The sequence below is a fragment of the Takifugu rubripes genome, chromosome 15 (genome assembly GCF_901000725.2).
Source record: "Takifugu rubripes chromosome 15, fTakRub1.2, whole genome shotgun sequence".
In the NCBI taxonomy this organism is placed as follows: Eukaryota; Metazoa; Chordata; class Actinopteri; order Tetraodontiformes; family Tetraodontidae; genus Takifugu; species Takifugu rubripes.
Genome location: NC_042299.1, coordinates 3,535,799 through 3,554,220, shown reverse-complemented (window position 1 = coordinate 3,554,220; position 18,422 = coordinate 3,535,799). Strand labels below are relative to the sequence as shown.

General features: G+C 41.2%; 1 protein-coding gene and 1 long non-coding RNA gene across 11 annotated transcripts in view; both read right to left on the bottom strand.

Annotated features, from left to right (window-relative positions):
• The window catches only part of auts2a (activator of transcription and developmental regulator AUTS2 a), a 284,512-nt gene that overhangs the window by 241,322 nt on the left and 24,768 nt on the right, over positions 1–18,422 (bottom strand). For 7 of the 10 annotated variants that reach the window (XM_029848305.1, XM_029848293.1, XM_029848297.1 and 4 more), the window contains one exon: positions 719–928. The exons of 1 other annotated variant lie outside the window; for it this stretch is intronic. In XM_029848305.1, the coding sequence (XP_029704165.1) occupies positions 719–928 (210 nt within the window). The remainder of the gene's footprint in view (positions 1–718; positions 929–18,422) is intronic. 2 more of the 10 variants (XM_029848296.1, XM_029848304.1) reach the window with 1 other exon arrangement.
• Positions 14,897–16,396, bottom strand: LOC115252634 (uncharacterized). The gene is made up of 4 exons (XR_003890959.1): positions 16,291–16,396; positions 15,744–15,863; positions 15,245–15,329; positions 14,897–15,105 (listed from the first exon to the last, which is right to left on the bottom strand). It is a non-coding gene; the product is annotated as an uncharacterized lncRNA (long non-coding RNA).

The window sequence follows — 18,422 nt, the reverse complement described above, 5'->3', positions numbered from 1 at the left end:
GTATGAGAAGTTAACAAAATAAATCAACTCTGACTCTGAATAAAGGTCTTCATATGATAGGTAGGTTTTGACACTTTAGGAGGGAACCTGTCTTAGAGAAACCACCTCTGGATGCAGCCAAATGTCATGATCAGGCTGTGTGTAAATAGTAGTGTGGTTGATGTGTGCACAGTGTGCATGTGTAAGTTTGCATCTGCCTCTGTTGGAATTTCTCTGTGCTCTCAAGGGAAAAGTGTTTGGCTTGTTTGACGACAGGTTAATGGACTGAGAAATATAAAAACCTGAGAAAGCGTGGCACATAAGCGTGGATAAAGCATTTCCTCTGAAATGCTTCAGGGGAACACTAAAACAATGATAATTGCTATCAAATGTTTGAGTGTCTCAACAAATACAATTTCAGGTTGCATAAATTCACAGAGAAATCAATGTTTTTTGAAGCATAAGAAGAAAAATCCAGATGTGCACTCTTGCACCATACAAGCCATCCCACATACGGTTCCAGTTGAACTGAGATAACTAGATTTGATGTTTCTGCGGAGCCGTCCAGAAGCAAAGTAGAGTTAAAACACTTTCATTTGTTGAACTGTAGAAGTACAAAGTGATCCTGTTATCACACAAACATATGCTATTTTCCTTCATTTGCCTTTCCTCATGGTATATGTCATATATCCATAGGAAAGCAGAAAATTGCAGGCAGGTAAGGTCTACTTTAACTTACCCAGGCATGTTTCTTCTTGTGGTGTTTCTTCTTCCTCTTGCCATGTCTGTGGACTAGCTGGGGGTTGTTCTCCTGGTCTGAATGCAGTTGATGGTGATTGTTCTTGCAATACTCCAAGCTAAGACCATTGGAAACCTTGGGTGTTTTTTTCTTGTGCAGAGGGCCTGTCTGATTCTTTCTGCACTGTTGGGGGTTTAATCCCATGTTCTTCTAGAAAAGAAGCAGAAAAAGATAGGGCAAATTAAGATCAACCGTTTACCTGACTTTTCCCTTCTTAACGTGTCACCAAGTAGAGCTGAGAGGTTAGTTTCACCCACACAGAAAATATAGCTACTCTTCTGCCTTCTTTAGTGATGGTAATAGGTATGGAAAGTGCAGTTTATTTATGCCACTGGAGGCAAGACTCAGTGAGCTTGAGACAGGGTTCAGCAGCTTTAAGGTTCCACAGCCTAGTATAGCTGCAGCTAGGTGTCTCCTGGAAGCATCTGAGCCAACGGTTAGCCAGGGGGTTGGGTGATAGCCAGGGTGGCTGGGTGACATTCACAGGAAATGTAGCCCACACCAAAGGCCCACAGTGCACCATCAACCACTTCCCGTGGCTAAACAGACTATGCTAATTGCCCACTCTGTTTTGCGCTATGTGAACACAGAAACAAATCTAAAGCTGCTGGCGTAAAACAATCGTAAATTTGGTAAAGTTATTGTTCACATCGGAACAAATGACATCAGACTACGTCAGTTGAAGGTTGCCAAAATTAATATAAAGTCGGTGTGCAACTATGGAAAAGCGATGGTGGCCTCCGTAGCATTCTCTGGGTCCCCCTCATCTGGCCAGTGATGAAATGTTTAGTTGCATGTCATTGCTTCATTGCTGGCTGTCATGGTGGTGCCCCGAAAGGAAGTTGTATTCTTGTAGATGAGTTAAGATAAGATACTTTTTATTGTCAATTCACTCCATATTATGAACATACAGATGAACCAACAAACCCCTGTCCCCTTTCGCGAAACCTTGACTTCTTGTGATTTGACTATTGTGGTGCGTTTTTCCCTTGTGGCCTGTTTTTGGATTCTATCGAGATTTTTCCACCTCTCGTGGATCAAACTGTTCCCTGTAACCTTCAACCATCCAGCACTGTGTTCTGGCTGCTTTCGGGTCCTGGAACAACCGTTTATAACACTTTAATTAAAGAAAACCAAAATAACCTCAGATTTCTTTTCAGCACTCGGCCAAATTAACCAAGAGCCACAGTGTTTTAGATCCATGCATCCCTTCTTCCTTTAATGGTGAAAACTTCTTGAATTCACTTCTTCACTAATAAAGTTCTAACTATTAGAGTAAAAGCTAATAAGGTCATCCCAACAGCTGCTAGACCATCACCAGATGTGCCGTCTGTGGAAACATACAGGGTCTCCAACGAGCCCTTAAACTCCTTATTCCTATATATTTTTTCCGAGATGTCTTCATTAATTCAAAGATCTAAGTCCAACACATTTCTTTTAGAGCCCATCCCAAAACATTTAATGAAGAATGTTTTACAAATGGTAGGCAGTTCTATCCTGGACCAGATCAATGGTTCTTTACCAACAGGTAAAGAACAAGGTGCTACAAGGTTGCAGCGATTAAACCGTTGCTTAAAAAAACATCACTGGATCCTGATGTTATGGCAAATTATAGGCCGATATCCAACCTTCCTTTTATCTCTAAAATTCCTGAGAAGGTGGTGGTGACTCAGTTACTGCAGCACCTGCAGAGAAACAGCCTGTTTGAGATGTTTCAGTCAGGCTTTAGAGCTTACCACAGTATAGGAACAGCACTTATTAAAGTTACTCATGATCTTCTCATAGCTTCAGATCATGGACTGGTTTCTATGCTGGTTCTGTTGGACCTCAGTGCTGCTTTTGATACAGTTGATCACAGCATCCTGTTACATAGACTGGAACATGTGATTGGCATTAAAGAGACAGCACTAGACTGGTTTAGATCATATTTATCAGATATATACCCGTTTGCTCATGTCCATGGTGTTCCCTCTTCATACAATTAAGGTTAGCCATGGAGTTCCACAAGGTTTTGTACTTGGACCAATCCTTTTCACATTGTACAAGCCTTCCTTAGGAAACATTTTTCAACAAAATTTTCATAGCTATGCTCATGACACTCAGAGAAACTCAGTCTTCCTATGTGCTGAAGTAAACTGTTTTTTTGTTCTTGTTCTTATTATTGGCTGATGTTTCTTGTTTATTTTTATGAAATGAGAGGGTTTCTTTTTGTGGCTGACGGAGGAATATAAAGTTCAGATTTATTCTCAATGTTTGCAGAATTATTATTTATATTCTCTTATAGTTACATATTAGTGTTAGTGAACTGGCAAAGTTGAGTTATTGGGTCTGCATTTATGGTTGCTTGTATTTAACAGTTTAAATCCTGTCTGGTAAACCCATCTCCATCCTGCTGTCTCATTTTATAGAGTGATCCATGAACCACCAACGAACCCTCACATTACAACAGCACAGATAAACACCTACTGACTCCTGGATCCTCTTTCAGCCAGATTGAGGTGAGAAAAAATTGTGATTTTAGAGGCCTGTCTGTAGGTAGTAAGATATATGAGGATTGACGCTGCTGAAGTTCTGTTTGGGTGAGAGAGGCTCCCTGAAATTGCTACACAGGTTTTTTCCCCTATCCAAAATCACCATCAAAAGTTTGAACTGATAACATCACAATGGATTACAACGGATTTGAGAAGTGTGAGATATGAGAAGATGTTCTTAACAGATATCAACTCTCATCCTCTGATTACATTTTGGTCTCTCAATCTTGACATTTAAGTGAACAATCGTTTCAGTTTTTTGAAATGACAATAATGAGGAAAGAGGTATAACAAAATGCATCAGGAATCAATTAATAGATAAAGGTAATTATTTTGTTTTATATAAATAAGAAGTAAATGTCTGGCTGTATGCAAGGTCTCTATGACGGGATAAATAGTCTGTTACAAAAGTAGGCTTGTTTATTAGAACACTCTGCTCAATACCGTATTTTCACTACCATACGGCGCACTGTATTAAAAGGCGCAGTCTCAGTTATGGGTGCTATTTCTGTATTTAAAACATACATAAGGTGCATCTTATTTTTAGGCGCATGCTAAAACATACAGTAAAAATGACAACGGAAGTAAAACAGTGAGTTTCTGCGCAACAGTTGTCCTTGTACGTATGGAGAGATGCCGCCGCCTCATAAAGCGAAAACACTAAGATTGCTCGATTGCCATTTTCAGCTGCATATTCGATGGCCTGCAGTTTAAAGTAAGCTTCATACGCGTCTCGCTTGACCGGCGCCATTTTAGGGGATCCTTACGCGTAGGTGTGCTGCTAATCGATTGGCGGAGCGTTTACCGTAGTGCACCCACCAAAGGCGCACAGCAGATTTTGGAATTCAGTCCACACACAAGGCGCACCATATTATAAGGTGCACCATCGATTTTTGAGAAAATCTCAGTGTTTTAGGTGCGCCTTATAGTTGTGAAAATACGGTACTATAAATTACGCCATCAAATGCTTCACATAGAAAAAAAGTACAATGAACACTAACCATTTTTTCTGAGGCAAACGTTTTAGGATCACCGGTTTAAGGCATTAATATTGATGATAGTATGTAAACAAACATTCATGAAATTATTAAACACTGAAGCCATCAGAGCTCAGCAAGTACAAAATACTTGGGTTAGAAAAATAAATCTAGAAAATCAGATTGCAAATAGAATTTATTTTATCCTCTTTTATGTATGATTACAATCTGAATATGGAGTCCAGTATTCAAAGAGGAACTGTAATTTTGTTGAACCCTAAAGCTGATCCCTCCTTCTGATAGCACTTGACTACAGATGTGAAGCTGCTTTGGAAAGTTGTTTTCCACAAAATAGGTGAAGATTCCATAATGTTAAAAGACTGGCAATGTTTTCAACAGGGAAGAGAGGCAGATACTGCTTTATTCTCAGTGGATATAGAAAATACCTTAGACAGAGTAGATAAAGTCTTTAAGAATTTTAATCACTCGAAGCAAGGTTGCTGATTAAAACAATATGAAAGTAGTCCATGACAGTATGAGTCTGAATGAAAGGGAGTAAAAATCTGATGAACTTCAATTCAGCCCAGTTTTATTGCAGAGATGTGCACTGATGCAATAATAGATGCAAAAATATCATCTGTCGTCCTCCTTGACTAGTAATAATTCTATCAACCCTGAAAAAACAGTCTGTCCATAGTGGTGAAAAATGCCACACTTGATGGGGCTGATCGATAAAACTGTTCATCTACTGTTGACACACTGTGAGAAACATTCACAACCCCCAGAGTAACCCATCAAACATGTTTTTGTTATGTCAAAAGTGTGGCTGCTTTGACTGAGTCAATTCAGGGAATGCCCCCAGGAAGACCTTTAAATTGGAGAGGCAGCCATCAGAGTGGAAGCTGCCTACTGAAGAGGAAAGTGCAGCGCTGCCAAGTTACACTATTGAAAATCAATATTTTGCAACGTAAACACGACTGACAACAATGGCAGCATGGGAACAGCTTGTGAACCTATGATTTTTGGAGCCAGGAAAGAGCTTATTTATGAAGTGTCAGCTCTAAGCATGCCAATTCTTCAATGAATGACAGAGTTTCACTGGATAGTGTGAAACAGTCTTTTTAAACATCATATTACTGATAGTTCTCTCATCTTGTCTTGTCTTCTTGACCACTTTATCCCTATTCCTGGTCACAGGGAGGGTGCACAGGTCCACCCCTGGATCTGCTTTTGCACATATGGGCAAAGGCAGGTCCACCCCTGGATGATTCGCCAGTTGATCACAAAGCCCTATTTGAGAGTTCGGTACCTTGCTCAAGGGTACCTTGGCAGTGCAAAAAAACACCTTCCATGTTTTGTCTGCACTGGGGCTCAAACCGAGAACCCTCCTTATTAATAAGTTATTGTATTATTTCAGTGTTTCACTATACTTCAAATCACTGTGCCTCATTTCACTAATCACAATACATGTGAGGAATTATTTCACTAACACTTTCCTCAAAACACTGGCAGGAAAATAAAAATATACCATAATCAGGTAACAGCAAATGCTGACTGAAGGCCCACTACAAAGCAATTGCAATACCTACTTGGAAATTACTTATCTGGTGTTGTAGGCGCAGTGCTGAATCTGAATCTTTGCTAGGAATACTGAGTCATGATTAAAACATTATAAAAACCTTAATTTACTTGCATACACAGGAGCACATGCATCAAATTGTTTGTTGTTTCCACCCACACATCCAGCACAAAAAATACAAGACAACAGGGTGAGAAGCCAAAATATGAAACAAAGTCAGAGGGACTGAGAGATGCTCCATCATGTGTACGCCGTCATAACAAACCCTGAAGTCACAGAGTTTGTGGCGTAGACAGCACATGTTTTGATCTTAAGTACAAAAGAGTAAGTACTTTGTGATGAGGACTAAAACAACTGAAAAATCAGGCTCAGACTCTATGTCTGTGGTTATTATTACCAACTAATCAAGCCCATCACTTACATACTCACAAATAGGGTGAGCCCCTTAGAGTAAACTGGAGTGACTGGTGAAATGGAGAACATTCAAATCCCACATAAAAAAGCTGGAGCTGGAACTGTAATCGAAATGAAATTAAAGACTGCAGGCTGCATCATTTAACTATACTGCCCTGTAAAATTAAGAACTTGTATAGTCTCGTCTTCTTCTGGTTTATCCACAACCAGGTCGCAGGGCCAGCAGCCTAAGCACAGGTACCCAGACTTCTCTCTCTCAATACCATTCCTCCAGTTTTTTGGGAGTATTACAAGGCACTCCCAGGCCAGCTGAGAGATGCAGTCTCTCCAGCATGTCCTGGATCTCCCACGGGGCCTCTCCCAGTGGGACAAGCCTGGAACACATCCCTAGGGAGGCATCCAGGGGACATCTAAAACAGATGCCAGAGCCACCACAGCTGACTCTACTCAGCGGCTCTACTCCAAGTTCCTCCAAGTTCAGACTGAGCTTCTCACCCTCTCTCAGGAAATCTGTTCCTTGCAATCACACCCCTCCAGGTATCAATGTCATTGCGCACATACAGTAAGTGTTGAAGTCCCCCAGTAGAACTATGGGGTCCCCAGTTGGAGCACTATCAAGCACCCCACCCCACCCCAGGGACTCCATGAAGGTTAAGTACTCTGTGCTGTTGGTCGGTCCGTAGACTCAAACAGCAGCAAGAGACGTGTCCCCAACCCGAAGGTGCAGGGAAACAACCTTCTCGTTCACAGGAGTGAACTCCAACACTTTGTGGCTAAACTGGGGGGCTGTGAGCTGACACCAGCCCAGAGTGGGACCCCGGCCACGCCAATCCAGGCGATGTTAAAAGCTTTGATTGATCTTTATTTTGATTGATCTGTCTGTTTATTCTGAGTTGTTCCAGTGATAGTTTTATTTTGAAAGGTGAAGTAAGTTGTTCGGATCCAGATCCTTTTCACGTTCATAAGTATGAAAAAGACCCCCATCTGTAAGGGCAGATAGAGGCAGGAAGTCATAGTTCCAAAAACAAGTGCAGCTCAATTCAGCTGCACAACAGGGTTTTTGTCTCAGAAAGGCTTTGCGTTCTTTGCTGCTTGAGACATTTTGTCCCAGGGGCCTCTTCTTGGGTCTTCAAAACCATGATCCCACCTCGACCTCTGTTGCAACCTCTCTTAATTTTTTGAATACTTTGCCCACCGAGTGGCAAATGCATCCAAGGCAATATTTTTAGCCCTGAATTTAAAGTGAGGTTTGGTGAGATTGAAACCTTTTGTCACCAAAGGAGATATAAACAAAACAGTCTGAAAAACAGGAAGCCTATGCCGTGCCTGTATATGACAGGTGCGTCGGCAGACTCCGAGAGAGCACCTCATATCTGGCTCTTATATGAAATTGATTAGACAATGAGCGGATCGATGGTCAGATTTGTTTTTATCTTTCCACGGGGTCACAAAAGGAGCTGATTGATAGTCCTAGCGAAAGTTAAATTGACAAACTTGTTCTGATCTGTTTTAATCTCCACATATATGTTCTCAATTAGATTTTTGGATAGATGGTAGGCAGGATTAAACTGCTATATGATCACATCCCCGTATGTTCTTCATACACTCAAGGTTCTCAAAAGAGGAGCATTCATGTCACCATTCTAGCTGACAGCATATAATATTGCTATAGCAATACAGATGGTTTAATCAATCATATCCAGAAGACTGGGACCTTCTCTAATGAACCATCTCTATATTTAATATTGTAGAGCTTTCCACCAAGTCTTGTAGGATGTCCAATTAGCAGTTAAAGCATGATTAAATGGAGTTTCATGGGCGTTTGGCTTTTATTAAGACCAGAATCAGATGCATGTACCATCCTGGCCTGCTGTTTTTCTCTTTTCTCTGTACATTTGCCTTCTTGGAAAATACATCAATGATGGTTAATATGCAATATGCAAAAGTGTCTGGGAACATACATTCCAGGTGTGTGGGGTTATAGTAGACTTCATTTGTTGCCTTTTGCATTTTATTTTATGTTGTTATTCAAATGACAAAATCTGTTGTGGAAATGTTTATGTGTAACAAAATTTCTTGACTGTAAATTTTTCATCAAGACATAAATGATTATTCTTTTTGAATTGTTTTGTTCCCAGCAGTATTTCACAAGCTCCAGGTACTTCACGTCTTCTTTAATCACTTCCAAAATCCTTTTTCCACATGTAATCTCAAACAGCAGCATTTTGCCCAGGGCACTGACCCTCCCATTCTTGCATGCTCCCATATAGAGCAGATGAAACACAGCCAATTTCACCCTGTTAACCTCCCATCTGTGTCCCCTTTCTTATCAATCTCACTGGGCAGAAGTTTCTCAGGTGTATTCGGTGGGGTTGGTGACAGCCTATGAGGTGGGGTGTCTGGGATGATGAGAGGACCATCACACTTTTGCGATAACTAACCCAGGCATTGCCTCATCCAATCCCAACACAGACCTGGTCTCATCGTCCAGCCAGCCTAAGTAGATGCATCTTGGCATCTCTTCCGTAATCACGTTGGGTGCCTGGTTCTGAGAAAACATTGGGCATTGGGCATTTGCACGAAATGTGAAGAGATCTACTGATACCCAATGGAGACACTGATAAAAGGCTGAGTCTCGCACTGACAGAGTTCCTGTGTGCCAAAACTCTCAGAGCCAGAGAAACTCAGAATATAAGCATCATGTGTTTGTAGACTATGCCCTGATAGGTGAACCTGAGTAATTTCCTGTGTCCAGGATAACTGTGAAGGTGGAAATGTGCATCCTTGAGGTTGATTGAAGAAAACTGTAGCTGAGTGTGAGTATGAGCATCCTAAATGTATATTTCCTGCGACAGCCTTTAAGACTATGGACCGAACCCCACTCCCCCTTGGTACTGTGAAGTACCATCAGTAGAAACCCTCTTGCCTCTTCTTTTCTTAGAGCATCACCAATCCCTTGCTCAGCAGGGAGGATATTTCTTCCTCTAAAACCTGAAAAAACTGGGGTCTGTAATTTTAGAGAACTGTAGTAGCCAGGTGTGGGTGGTCATAGTATGCCACATCTCTGCTCAGCTGGCGATCAAATGGAGCTGGAGAAGAGGTAGCCGTAACAGCAGCAGTATGAACTCCTATGAAAGGCACTTTTATTCAGGTTTATATTGTGTCATCTTTTTAACTGGGCCCTTGGTAGTGAGCCTGGCTGTAACAGATGGAAGTTTATTGCTTCCACATGTGGGGTAACATGCAATGTGCACTGTGATGAATAAGACATACTGGTAATACAATTGCAGATTGATTTTCTCCAGCATGTATTCTGAGCTAGACAACAGATGTGTGCAAGCTCCACAAACCCTGCACTTGCATATATAATTGGTGTGCCATATTAACCCACTGAAAGGACAGATCCAGTGTTAAGCAGGAGTACATTTTCCCATCAGTTATTTGACTTTCTCCATTGCATGTAAACTGGGACAATGACCAAATACGGATGAGATGACACATTCCAACCATAGCTCATTTAAGTTTTGCATGTAAATGTACTCCTCCCCACATACTTCAATGTGTGTTGGCATGTGTGTCTTATGCTAGGTTAGTTATTTAGTTTGGTTATGCTAGTTCTTAGTTTTAGGTAACAATTGGATTGAACTAAAGGTTTGAGATTAACGTTCTATCCTTCATATGACCTGTACATACTGCAAAATTGGTAACTAAGCAGATTTATTTCACAGAAGCTTTTAAGCTCAAGATGTAACCATGTTAGGAAGTTCACACCTCAGTGATTCCACAGTACAGACACCAGTAACAGTGAATGACAAGAATCTGATGCCCATTTAAGTAAATGGGCCAGCTCTCCCTGAAATGAAAACCACCTTATTGCGGTGGAGGGGTTTGTGTGCCTGAATGGGACTGGGAGCTGGGTTATCTGGGGCTGTTATGTTCCTGGTTGGCCTCCCATGGCAAACAGGTCCAAAGTGACCGGCCAGACTAAGTGTGGTTAACCACACTTAGTCTGGCCGGTCACTTTGGGTGACATGGCAAACAGGTCCAAAGTGACCGGCCAGACTAAGTGTGGTTCACCAGACTAAGTGTGGTTCACCACACTTAGTCTGGCCGGTCACTTTGGACCTGTTTGCCATGTCACCCAAATGTCACCATGTCACCCAAATGTCACCATTTGCCATGTCACCCAAATGTCACCATGTCACCCAAAGTGACCGGCCAGACTAAGTGTGGTTAACCACACTTAGTCTGGCCGGTCACTTTGGACCTGTTTGCCATGGGAGGCCAACCAGGAACATAACAGCCCCAGATAACCCAGCTCCCAGTCCCATTCAGGCACACAAACCCCTCCACTGCAATAAGGTGGTTTTCATTTCAGGGAGAGCTCTTCAATCAACCTCAAGGATGCACATTTCCACCTTCACAGTTATCCTGGACACAGGAAATTACTCAGGTTCACCTATCAGGGCATAGTCTACAAACACATGATGCTTATATTCTGAGTTTCTCTGGCTCTGAGAGTTTTGGCACACAGGAACTCTGTCAGTGCGAGACTCAGCCTTTTATCAGTGTCTCCATTGGGTATCAGTAGATCTCTTCACATTTCGTGCAAATGCCCAATGCCCAATGTTTTCTCAGAACCAGGCACCCAACGTGATTACGGAAGAGATGCCAAGATGCATCTACTTAGGCTGGCTGGACGATGAGACCAGGTCTGTGTTGGGATTGGATGAGGCAATGCCTGGGTTAGTTATCGCAAAAGTGTGATGGTCCTCTCATCATCCCAGACACCCCACCTCATAGGCTGTCACCAACCCCACCGAATACACCTGAGAAACTTCTGCCCAGTGAGATTGATAAGAAAGGGGACACAGATGGGAGGTTAACAGGGTGAAATTGGCTGTGTTTCATCTGCTCTATATGGGAGCATGCAAGAATGGGAGGGTCAGTGCCCTGGGCAAAATGCTGCTGTTTGAGATTACATGTGGAAAAAGGATTTTGGAAGTGATTAAAGAAGACGTGAAGTACCTGGAGCTTGTGAAATACTGCTGGGAACAAAACAATTCAAAAAGAATAATCATTTATGTCTTGATGAAAAATTTACAGTCAAGAAATTTTGTTACACATAAACATTTCCACAACAGATTTTGTCATTTGAATAACAACATAAAATAAAATGCAAAAGGCAACAAATGAAGTCTACTATAACCCCACACACCTGGAATGTATGTTCCCAGACACTTTTGCATATTGCATATTAACCATCATTGATGTATTTTCCAAGAAGGCAAATGTACAGAGAAAAGAGAAAAACAGCAGGCCAGGATGGTACATGCATCTGATTCTGGTCTTAATAAAAGCCAAACGCCCATGAAACTCCATTTAATCATGCTTTAACTGCTAATTGGACATCCTACAAGACTTGGTGGAAAGCTCTACAATATTAAATATAGAGATGGTTCATTAGAGAAGGTCCCAGTCTTCTGGATATGATTGATTAAACCATCTGTATTGCTATAGCAATATTATCTGCTGTCAGCTAGAATGGTGACATGAATGCTCCTCTTTTGAGAACCTTGAGTGTATGAAGAACATACGGGGATGTGATCATATAGCAGTTTAATCCTGCCTACCATCTATCCAAAAATCTAATTGAGAACATATATGTGGAGATTAAAACAGATCAGAACAAGTTTGTCAATTTAACTTTCGCTAGGACTATCAATCAGCTCCTTTTGTGACCCCGTGGAAAGATAAAAACAAATCTGACCATCGATCCGCTCATTGTCTAATCAATTTCATATAAGAGCCAGATATGAGGTGCTCTCTCGGAGTCTGCCGACGCACCTGTCATATACAGGCACGGCATAGGCTTCCTGTTTTTCAGACTGTTTTGTTTATATCTCCTTTGGTGACAAAAGGTTTCAATCTCACCAAACCTCACTTTAAATTCAGGGCTAAAAATATTGCCTTGGATGCATTTGCCACTCGGTGGGCAAAGTATTCAAAAAATTAAGAGAGGTTGCAACAGAGGTCGAGGTGGGATCATGGTTTTGAAGACCCAAGAAGAGGCCCCTGGGACAAAATGTCTCAAGCAGCAAAGAACGCAAAGCCTTTCTGAGACAAAAACCCTGTTGTGCAGCTGAATTGAGCTGCACTTGTTTTTGGAACTATGACTTCCTGCCTCTATCTGCCCTTACAGATGGGGGTCTTTTTCATACTTATGAAGGTGAAAAGGATCTGGATCCGAACAACTTACTTCACCTTTCAAAATAAAACTATCACTGGAACAACTAGTTGTATATCGGCCCCCTGCTGGTCCACATTCAGAGTTCCTGTCTGAGTTCTCTGATTTCTTATCTGACTTGGTCCTTAGAACGGACAAAGTCATTATCATTGGAGACTTTAATATCCTTATAGACGTTATAAATGACAGCTTTAGAAATGGCTTCATTTCATTACTTGAGTCAGTTGGTTTCCTCCAGAAGAAAACCAACCAACTCATAGCTTTAACCACACCCGAGATCTAGTTCTGACTTATGGTGTTGAGGTAGAACATGTGTCAGTGTTCCCTCAGAACCCAGTCCTGTCAGACCATTCTGTGATCACTTTTACATTTATGATTAAGGATTCTTCTATCCTCAGAACAAAGTCTTACTATAGCAGATGTCTTTCAGATAATGCTGTAGCTAAGTTTAAGGAAGTGATCCCTGTGCTGATCCCAGGACCACCGTGTGTTTCCCCAGGGATCAATCATTAGAATCTTAGCCCTGCAGAGGTTGACTCTATTGCTGAAGGTGCAGCAACCTCACTGAGAATCACGCTTGATTCTGTTGCCCCCCTGAAAAAGAAAATAGTAAATCAGAGGAGGTGTGCCCCCTGGTATAATTCACATATCAGGACCCTCAAGCAGAAAGTGCGAAGACTGGAAAGGAAGTGGCATTCTTGTAAAATAGACAGCTATCATGTAGCCTGGAAAGACTGTCTATTAGTTTACAAAAAGGCCCTTCGCAAGGCTAGAACAGCTTATTTTTCTTCTTTAATTGAGGAAAATAAGAACAACCCCAGGTTTCTTTTCAGCACTGTGGCCAAATTAACCAAGAGTCACAGTGTTTTAGATCCACGTATCCCTTCTTCCCTTAGTGGTGAAGACTTCATGAGCTTCTTCACTGATAAAGTTCTAGCTATCAGAGAGAAAGCTAACCAGGCCATCCCTACAACTGGACCATCACCAGATGTGCTGACTGTGGGAACATACAGGTTCTCCAACGAGCCCTTAAACTCCTTCAGCCCTATATATTTTTCTGAGGCGTCTTCGCTAATTCAGAAATCCAAGACCACCACGTGTCTTTTAGAACCCATCCCAACACACCTGTTGAAGGATGTTTTACCATTGATAGGCAGTTCTATCCTGGACCAGATCAATGGTTCTTTAGTGTCAGGTTATGTACCCCGGTCCTACAAGGTTTAAGTGATTAAGCCGTTGCTTAAAAAAACATCACTGGATCCGGAAGTACTCGCAAATTATAGGCCAATATCCAACCTTCCTTTTATCTCTAAAGTTCTAGAGAAGGTGGTGGTGACTCAGTTACTGGAGCACCTGCAGAGGAACAGCCTGTTTGAGATGTTTCAGTCAGGCTTTAGAGCTCACCACAGCACAGAAACAGCACTTCTTAAAGTCACTAATGATCTTCTCATAGCTTCCGATCATGGACTGGTCTCTATGCTGGTTCTGCTGGACCTCAGTGCTGCTTTTGATACAGTTGATCACAGCATCCTGTTACAGAGACTGGGACATGTGATTGGGATTAAAGGGACAGCACTAGACTGGTTTAGATCATATTTATCTGATAGATACCAGTTTGCTCATGTCCATGGTGTTCCCTCCTCATACAGTAGGGTTAGCCATGGAGTTCCTCAAGGTTCTGTACTTGGACCAATCCTCTTCACCTTGTACATGCTTCCCTTAGGGAACATTATTCGGCAGCATGGGATACATTTTCATTGTTATGCTGATACTCAGCTTTATTTATCCATGAAACCAGAGGAGACAGGGAAGTTAGTGAAGCTTCAGACCTGTCTTAAAGACATAAAGTCTTGGATGTCTTCAAATTTTCTCCTCCTTAACCCAGGAAAAACTGAGGTCATGGTATTTGGTCCTGAACCTCTCAGGGATAGATTAGATCACATGATCACTCGATGATGGTATCTCATTAACATCTAGTCTCTCTGTGAGGAATCTAGGAGTAACTTTTGATCAAAATCTCTCCTTCAACTCACACATTAAATTAGTCTCTAGAAGTGCCTTTTTTCACTTGAGGAACATCACAAAGATCAGGAAGCTGCTGACGCGGCATGATGCTGAAAAGTTAGTCCATGCATTTGTTATTTCCAGGCTGGACTATTGTAATTCTTTATTATCAGGGTGTCCAAACAACTCTTTAAGAAGCCTCCAGTTGATCCAAAATGCTGCAGCCAGAGTTCTGACAGGTATTGACAAAAGAGATCATTTGGATAATTATGACCTGGGGAATGAGCCTACACTGATATCACCCGGGATAATCAAATGTTTGTTTTTAATCATCTTCAAAAGAATCAAGGACTTGTTTGATAAATTTAAAGTTTTTATTTATGTTCAACAGTTAATCATACATGGGTAAATGAGAGGTATAGATCCATACAATGTTGTTGGGTACAGTATCTATCACATGTTCACACAGTTCCAAATACATGGTCTGCAGCCGCGGGATCCTACAATCAGGCATGGAAAAGGCAGATGAGTCAGGGGTTCAATGTCTGGCTCCATTCTTCACTCTTCATTCTTTTCTAATAATCGGAGGTGCACTGTCAATAAAGTGTCATTTTTTGTTATACACCACCCTAAATTTTTTCTTAAAAGAAGAGTTTTTAAAATCAAACCCATTTTTACCATAGATGATGTTGTGATGTGTGATGTCTTTCTCACCCTTCAGGTAGCTCTCCACCAGCGCTTTCACACTGTCAAAGTTGAGCAGCTCACCACATTCTCAAGTGGTGCACCTCATACTTTCCTGAAAATATGAAATCAAAAATTATTTTTTGTTGCTCACCAGCGTGGTCTGAGTACGATTATGCCTCTTGGCAAACTCCCCCCAGAGGCTTTTAAGACAATTTAGACATCTGTCTCTTGGCTATTCATATGGTAATTCTTGACATACCATTCCACAATTTCTTGACACCCTCAGGAAACCCTGAAATGTCCTTCAGGAACTTGTGTACATAACCTGTAAAAATGGTGCTGCTCCAGTCCTAAAAGGGGCATACTTCTGTACTCTCACCTACACTGTAACCTAGTTAGAGAGCCTCGTTAAACTCTTCCTTTACCCAGACCCCCATGAGTGCCTGGACATTCTTGCTGTGCTCCCGAGCCCCTCACTAGTTGTTAGTCTCGGCACATGTGAGGCAGGGTGTGAACACCAGTTTACCTTTAGAGGTTCCGTGAGGCAGCAGGGAAAAATAGACACCTTGCGGCGGGAGGACAACTGCCCAGATGATACCAAAACAGGTTCCAGGATTGTCAAAATCTTTGTAGATGATGACATGACCTAGAAGATAATCACAAGCACTGTTAACACAGGAATACAGAGAGGTGAAATTTGGAACAATTGAAAACTTAAGAATAAACTCAAGGACACTGTTCAACAAACAGATAAATCAATGAATAAAATCAGCACATTTCTCAATGTCCATTATCCTGATTAAATTCTTCAATGCTGCCTCCCATTCACTAATCAGAAACTAATCATAATTCAACTGGTGAGCTACCTAGCAGTAGTTCTGAAGAATTCTCTTAAGCCAAAATTTGTCTTCAATCTGGATGGATAACAGTCATCAATATAATCAGAAACCGCAAAAATGCAGTGGAATCGACAAAACCTCTTTCTCTATTGACGTCCTTGAATCAGGGTCGTTTTTTACCTCCTGAAATGCCCTGAATTAAAAAAGTAATGATAAAATATCATTGGTCCTCACTGTTGGATTTGCTCCATCACTTCCTCTCTTAGTGAAAAAAATAATTGTATTCGCAATGTAACAAGGTAGCCTTCAGTTCTCTGTATGGAAAGTAACCTAACCCCGGATCTGCGTTGTGACCCAGCCTCTTGTTGTGGGCGGTGGAGGCTCGCAAGTGTATAAAGTTGAGTTTGGCTTCATAATCCTGGCGAGAAAGCTCTGGGGACTGGAACAGGGGATTGTTGATGTGGTCCACATGTAGGGGTGTTGCTATCAGAACATGGTCAACTGCTTCCTTAGCAACAGGGTCCAGTGTCGCCAAAAAAGCCAGGAATCCTGTGGGATCCTCAGTCTGCAGGGACAGGCTAACAATATCTGTAATTTTTTTCCAGATTATTATTTTGTTACAGTAAGATGACAGCTATGCTTTACTTACCAAATTGTGATTGAGAAAAAGCCAAGGCTCTCGGACATTCATCTGTTTTATCTACAATAAAATATATTATATATATCTTTTATTTGATACTTTAATTGATACTTCATAATTTAATAGCTAATAATAACTTGATACTTGACAGAGACTTTTTTTGATGAAAGTAAAGAATGCTACTTACCCCATCCTGCATTTACCACACCGGTTGACATTTGAAGTTTGCTACAAAAGAAAATACATGCTTCATAAACACAAAATTAAAATTTTACCCTATTAAAACCCAAACAATAATAATTAATTGATTCATTAATTAAAAAGTTCAGAGAAATACTCACTCCAAACTATTTTTTCCATGAAGTTCTTCGGTGTTTGATGAATTTTGATGGTAGTAGTAAGAGGTTATTATCATCAGAAAGATGATAATGACGGGTGCTTAAATAACTGTCTTTATATCCTTGTAATCATTGAAGCCATTGATCATATGAATGTTTCTAATTCTGTTTTTCAGACGTGTCTTTCTGTTTTCCCCGCGGGGAATTCTACTTGATAGAATGCATGACAATGAATTTTATCTCAGGCGCTGTCATATATGCAGTTCTTTTTGATTTTTAATGAAATAAGAGTTTGTTTGGGGTTGTGGTAGCTGTTGGCATTAGCTCAGTCTGTAGGGGACTGGCCAAGTCAGTGGAGGATTCTCCTTTTAAGCCCTGGTGTAGACAAAAGTTCTGAAGGCAAGGGGCAGTGCCAGGACACCATCAGAGCACTGCCGAGGTACCCTTAAGCAATGTACCAAACTCACAAACGCTCACATAGGGTGCTGGGATGAGTTGGTGACTCATTCAGGGTTGCAACCTGCTTTTGCCAATATGCCGCTGGGATAGGCTCCAGCACCCTCCCCATGATCCCAAAAGGGATACAGCGAGCTAAGATAATAAAAAAATGTTTGTTTAAACATGTTTTTAAATGAATTACATAGGTAAGAAAATGGATTTGTGTCACAGACACTCTTACCTATGTAATTCATTTAAAAACATGTTTAAACAAACATTTTTTTATTATCTTAGCTGGAAAATGGATGTTCAGCATTGTAGATCTAGTAGATCACAGATTACTTTTGAACTGCATGGGACGGAGGTCAGAGGAGACAAAGGAATCTAGGCGAATAAAGTCATTTTTCAGAAGGATTGTGGAGTTATCATGAAAAATAATTAGTAATGTAACAGCAAAGAAATGTTCGTTTATCAGATCAAAGCAAGGTTGTTTCTTTGATTTTGCTTTTTGGGTGTCCTGCTGTCAGTGTGACCAGACTCCTGGAGCTGTTCCTCTGAGCGAGCACTGCAGCAGATCATAAAACCTCACTGCTCTTCTGCTTCAAACAACTTTTCTCTCAGTTCCTGTCATATATGGTAAGTTCAATGCAGTTCTATTCATGTATTTGATGAATATTATCTTTTATTTCTCTTGTGAGTGCATGCAAATTAATGGTCTCTTTCTGCTGAATAACCACTCCTGCTTGTTGCAAAATGCTGCAGCTAGAGTTCTGACAGGTATTGACAAAAGAGATCACATATCTCCTGTACTGGCATCTCTTTATTGGTTGCCCATTAAATCTAGAATCATTTTTTTAAACTCTTCTTCTGACTTACAAGGTCCTCAGAGGCCTAGCTCCATCCTACCTGGAGGAGCTAGTGACACCTTATTGTCCCAATAGACTGCTCCG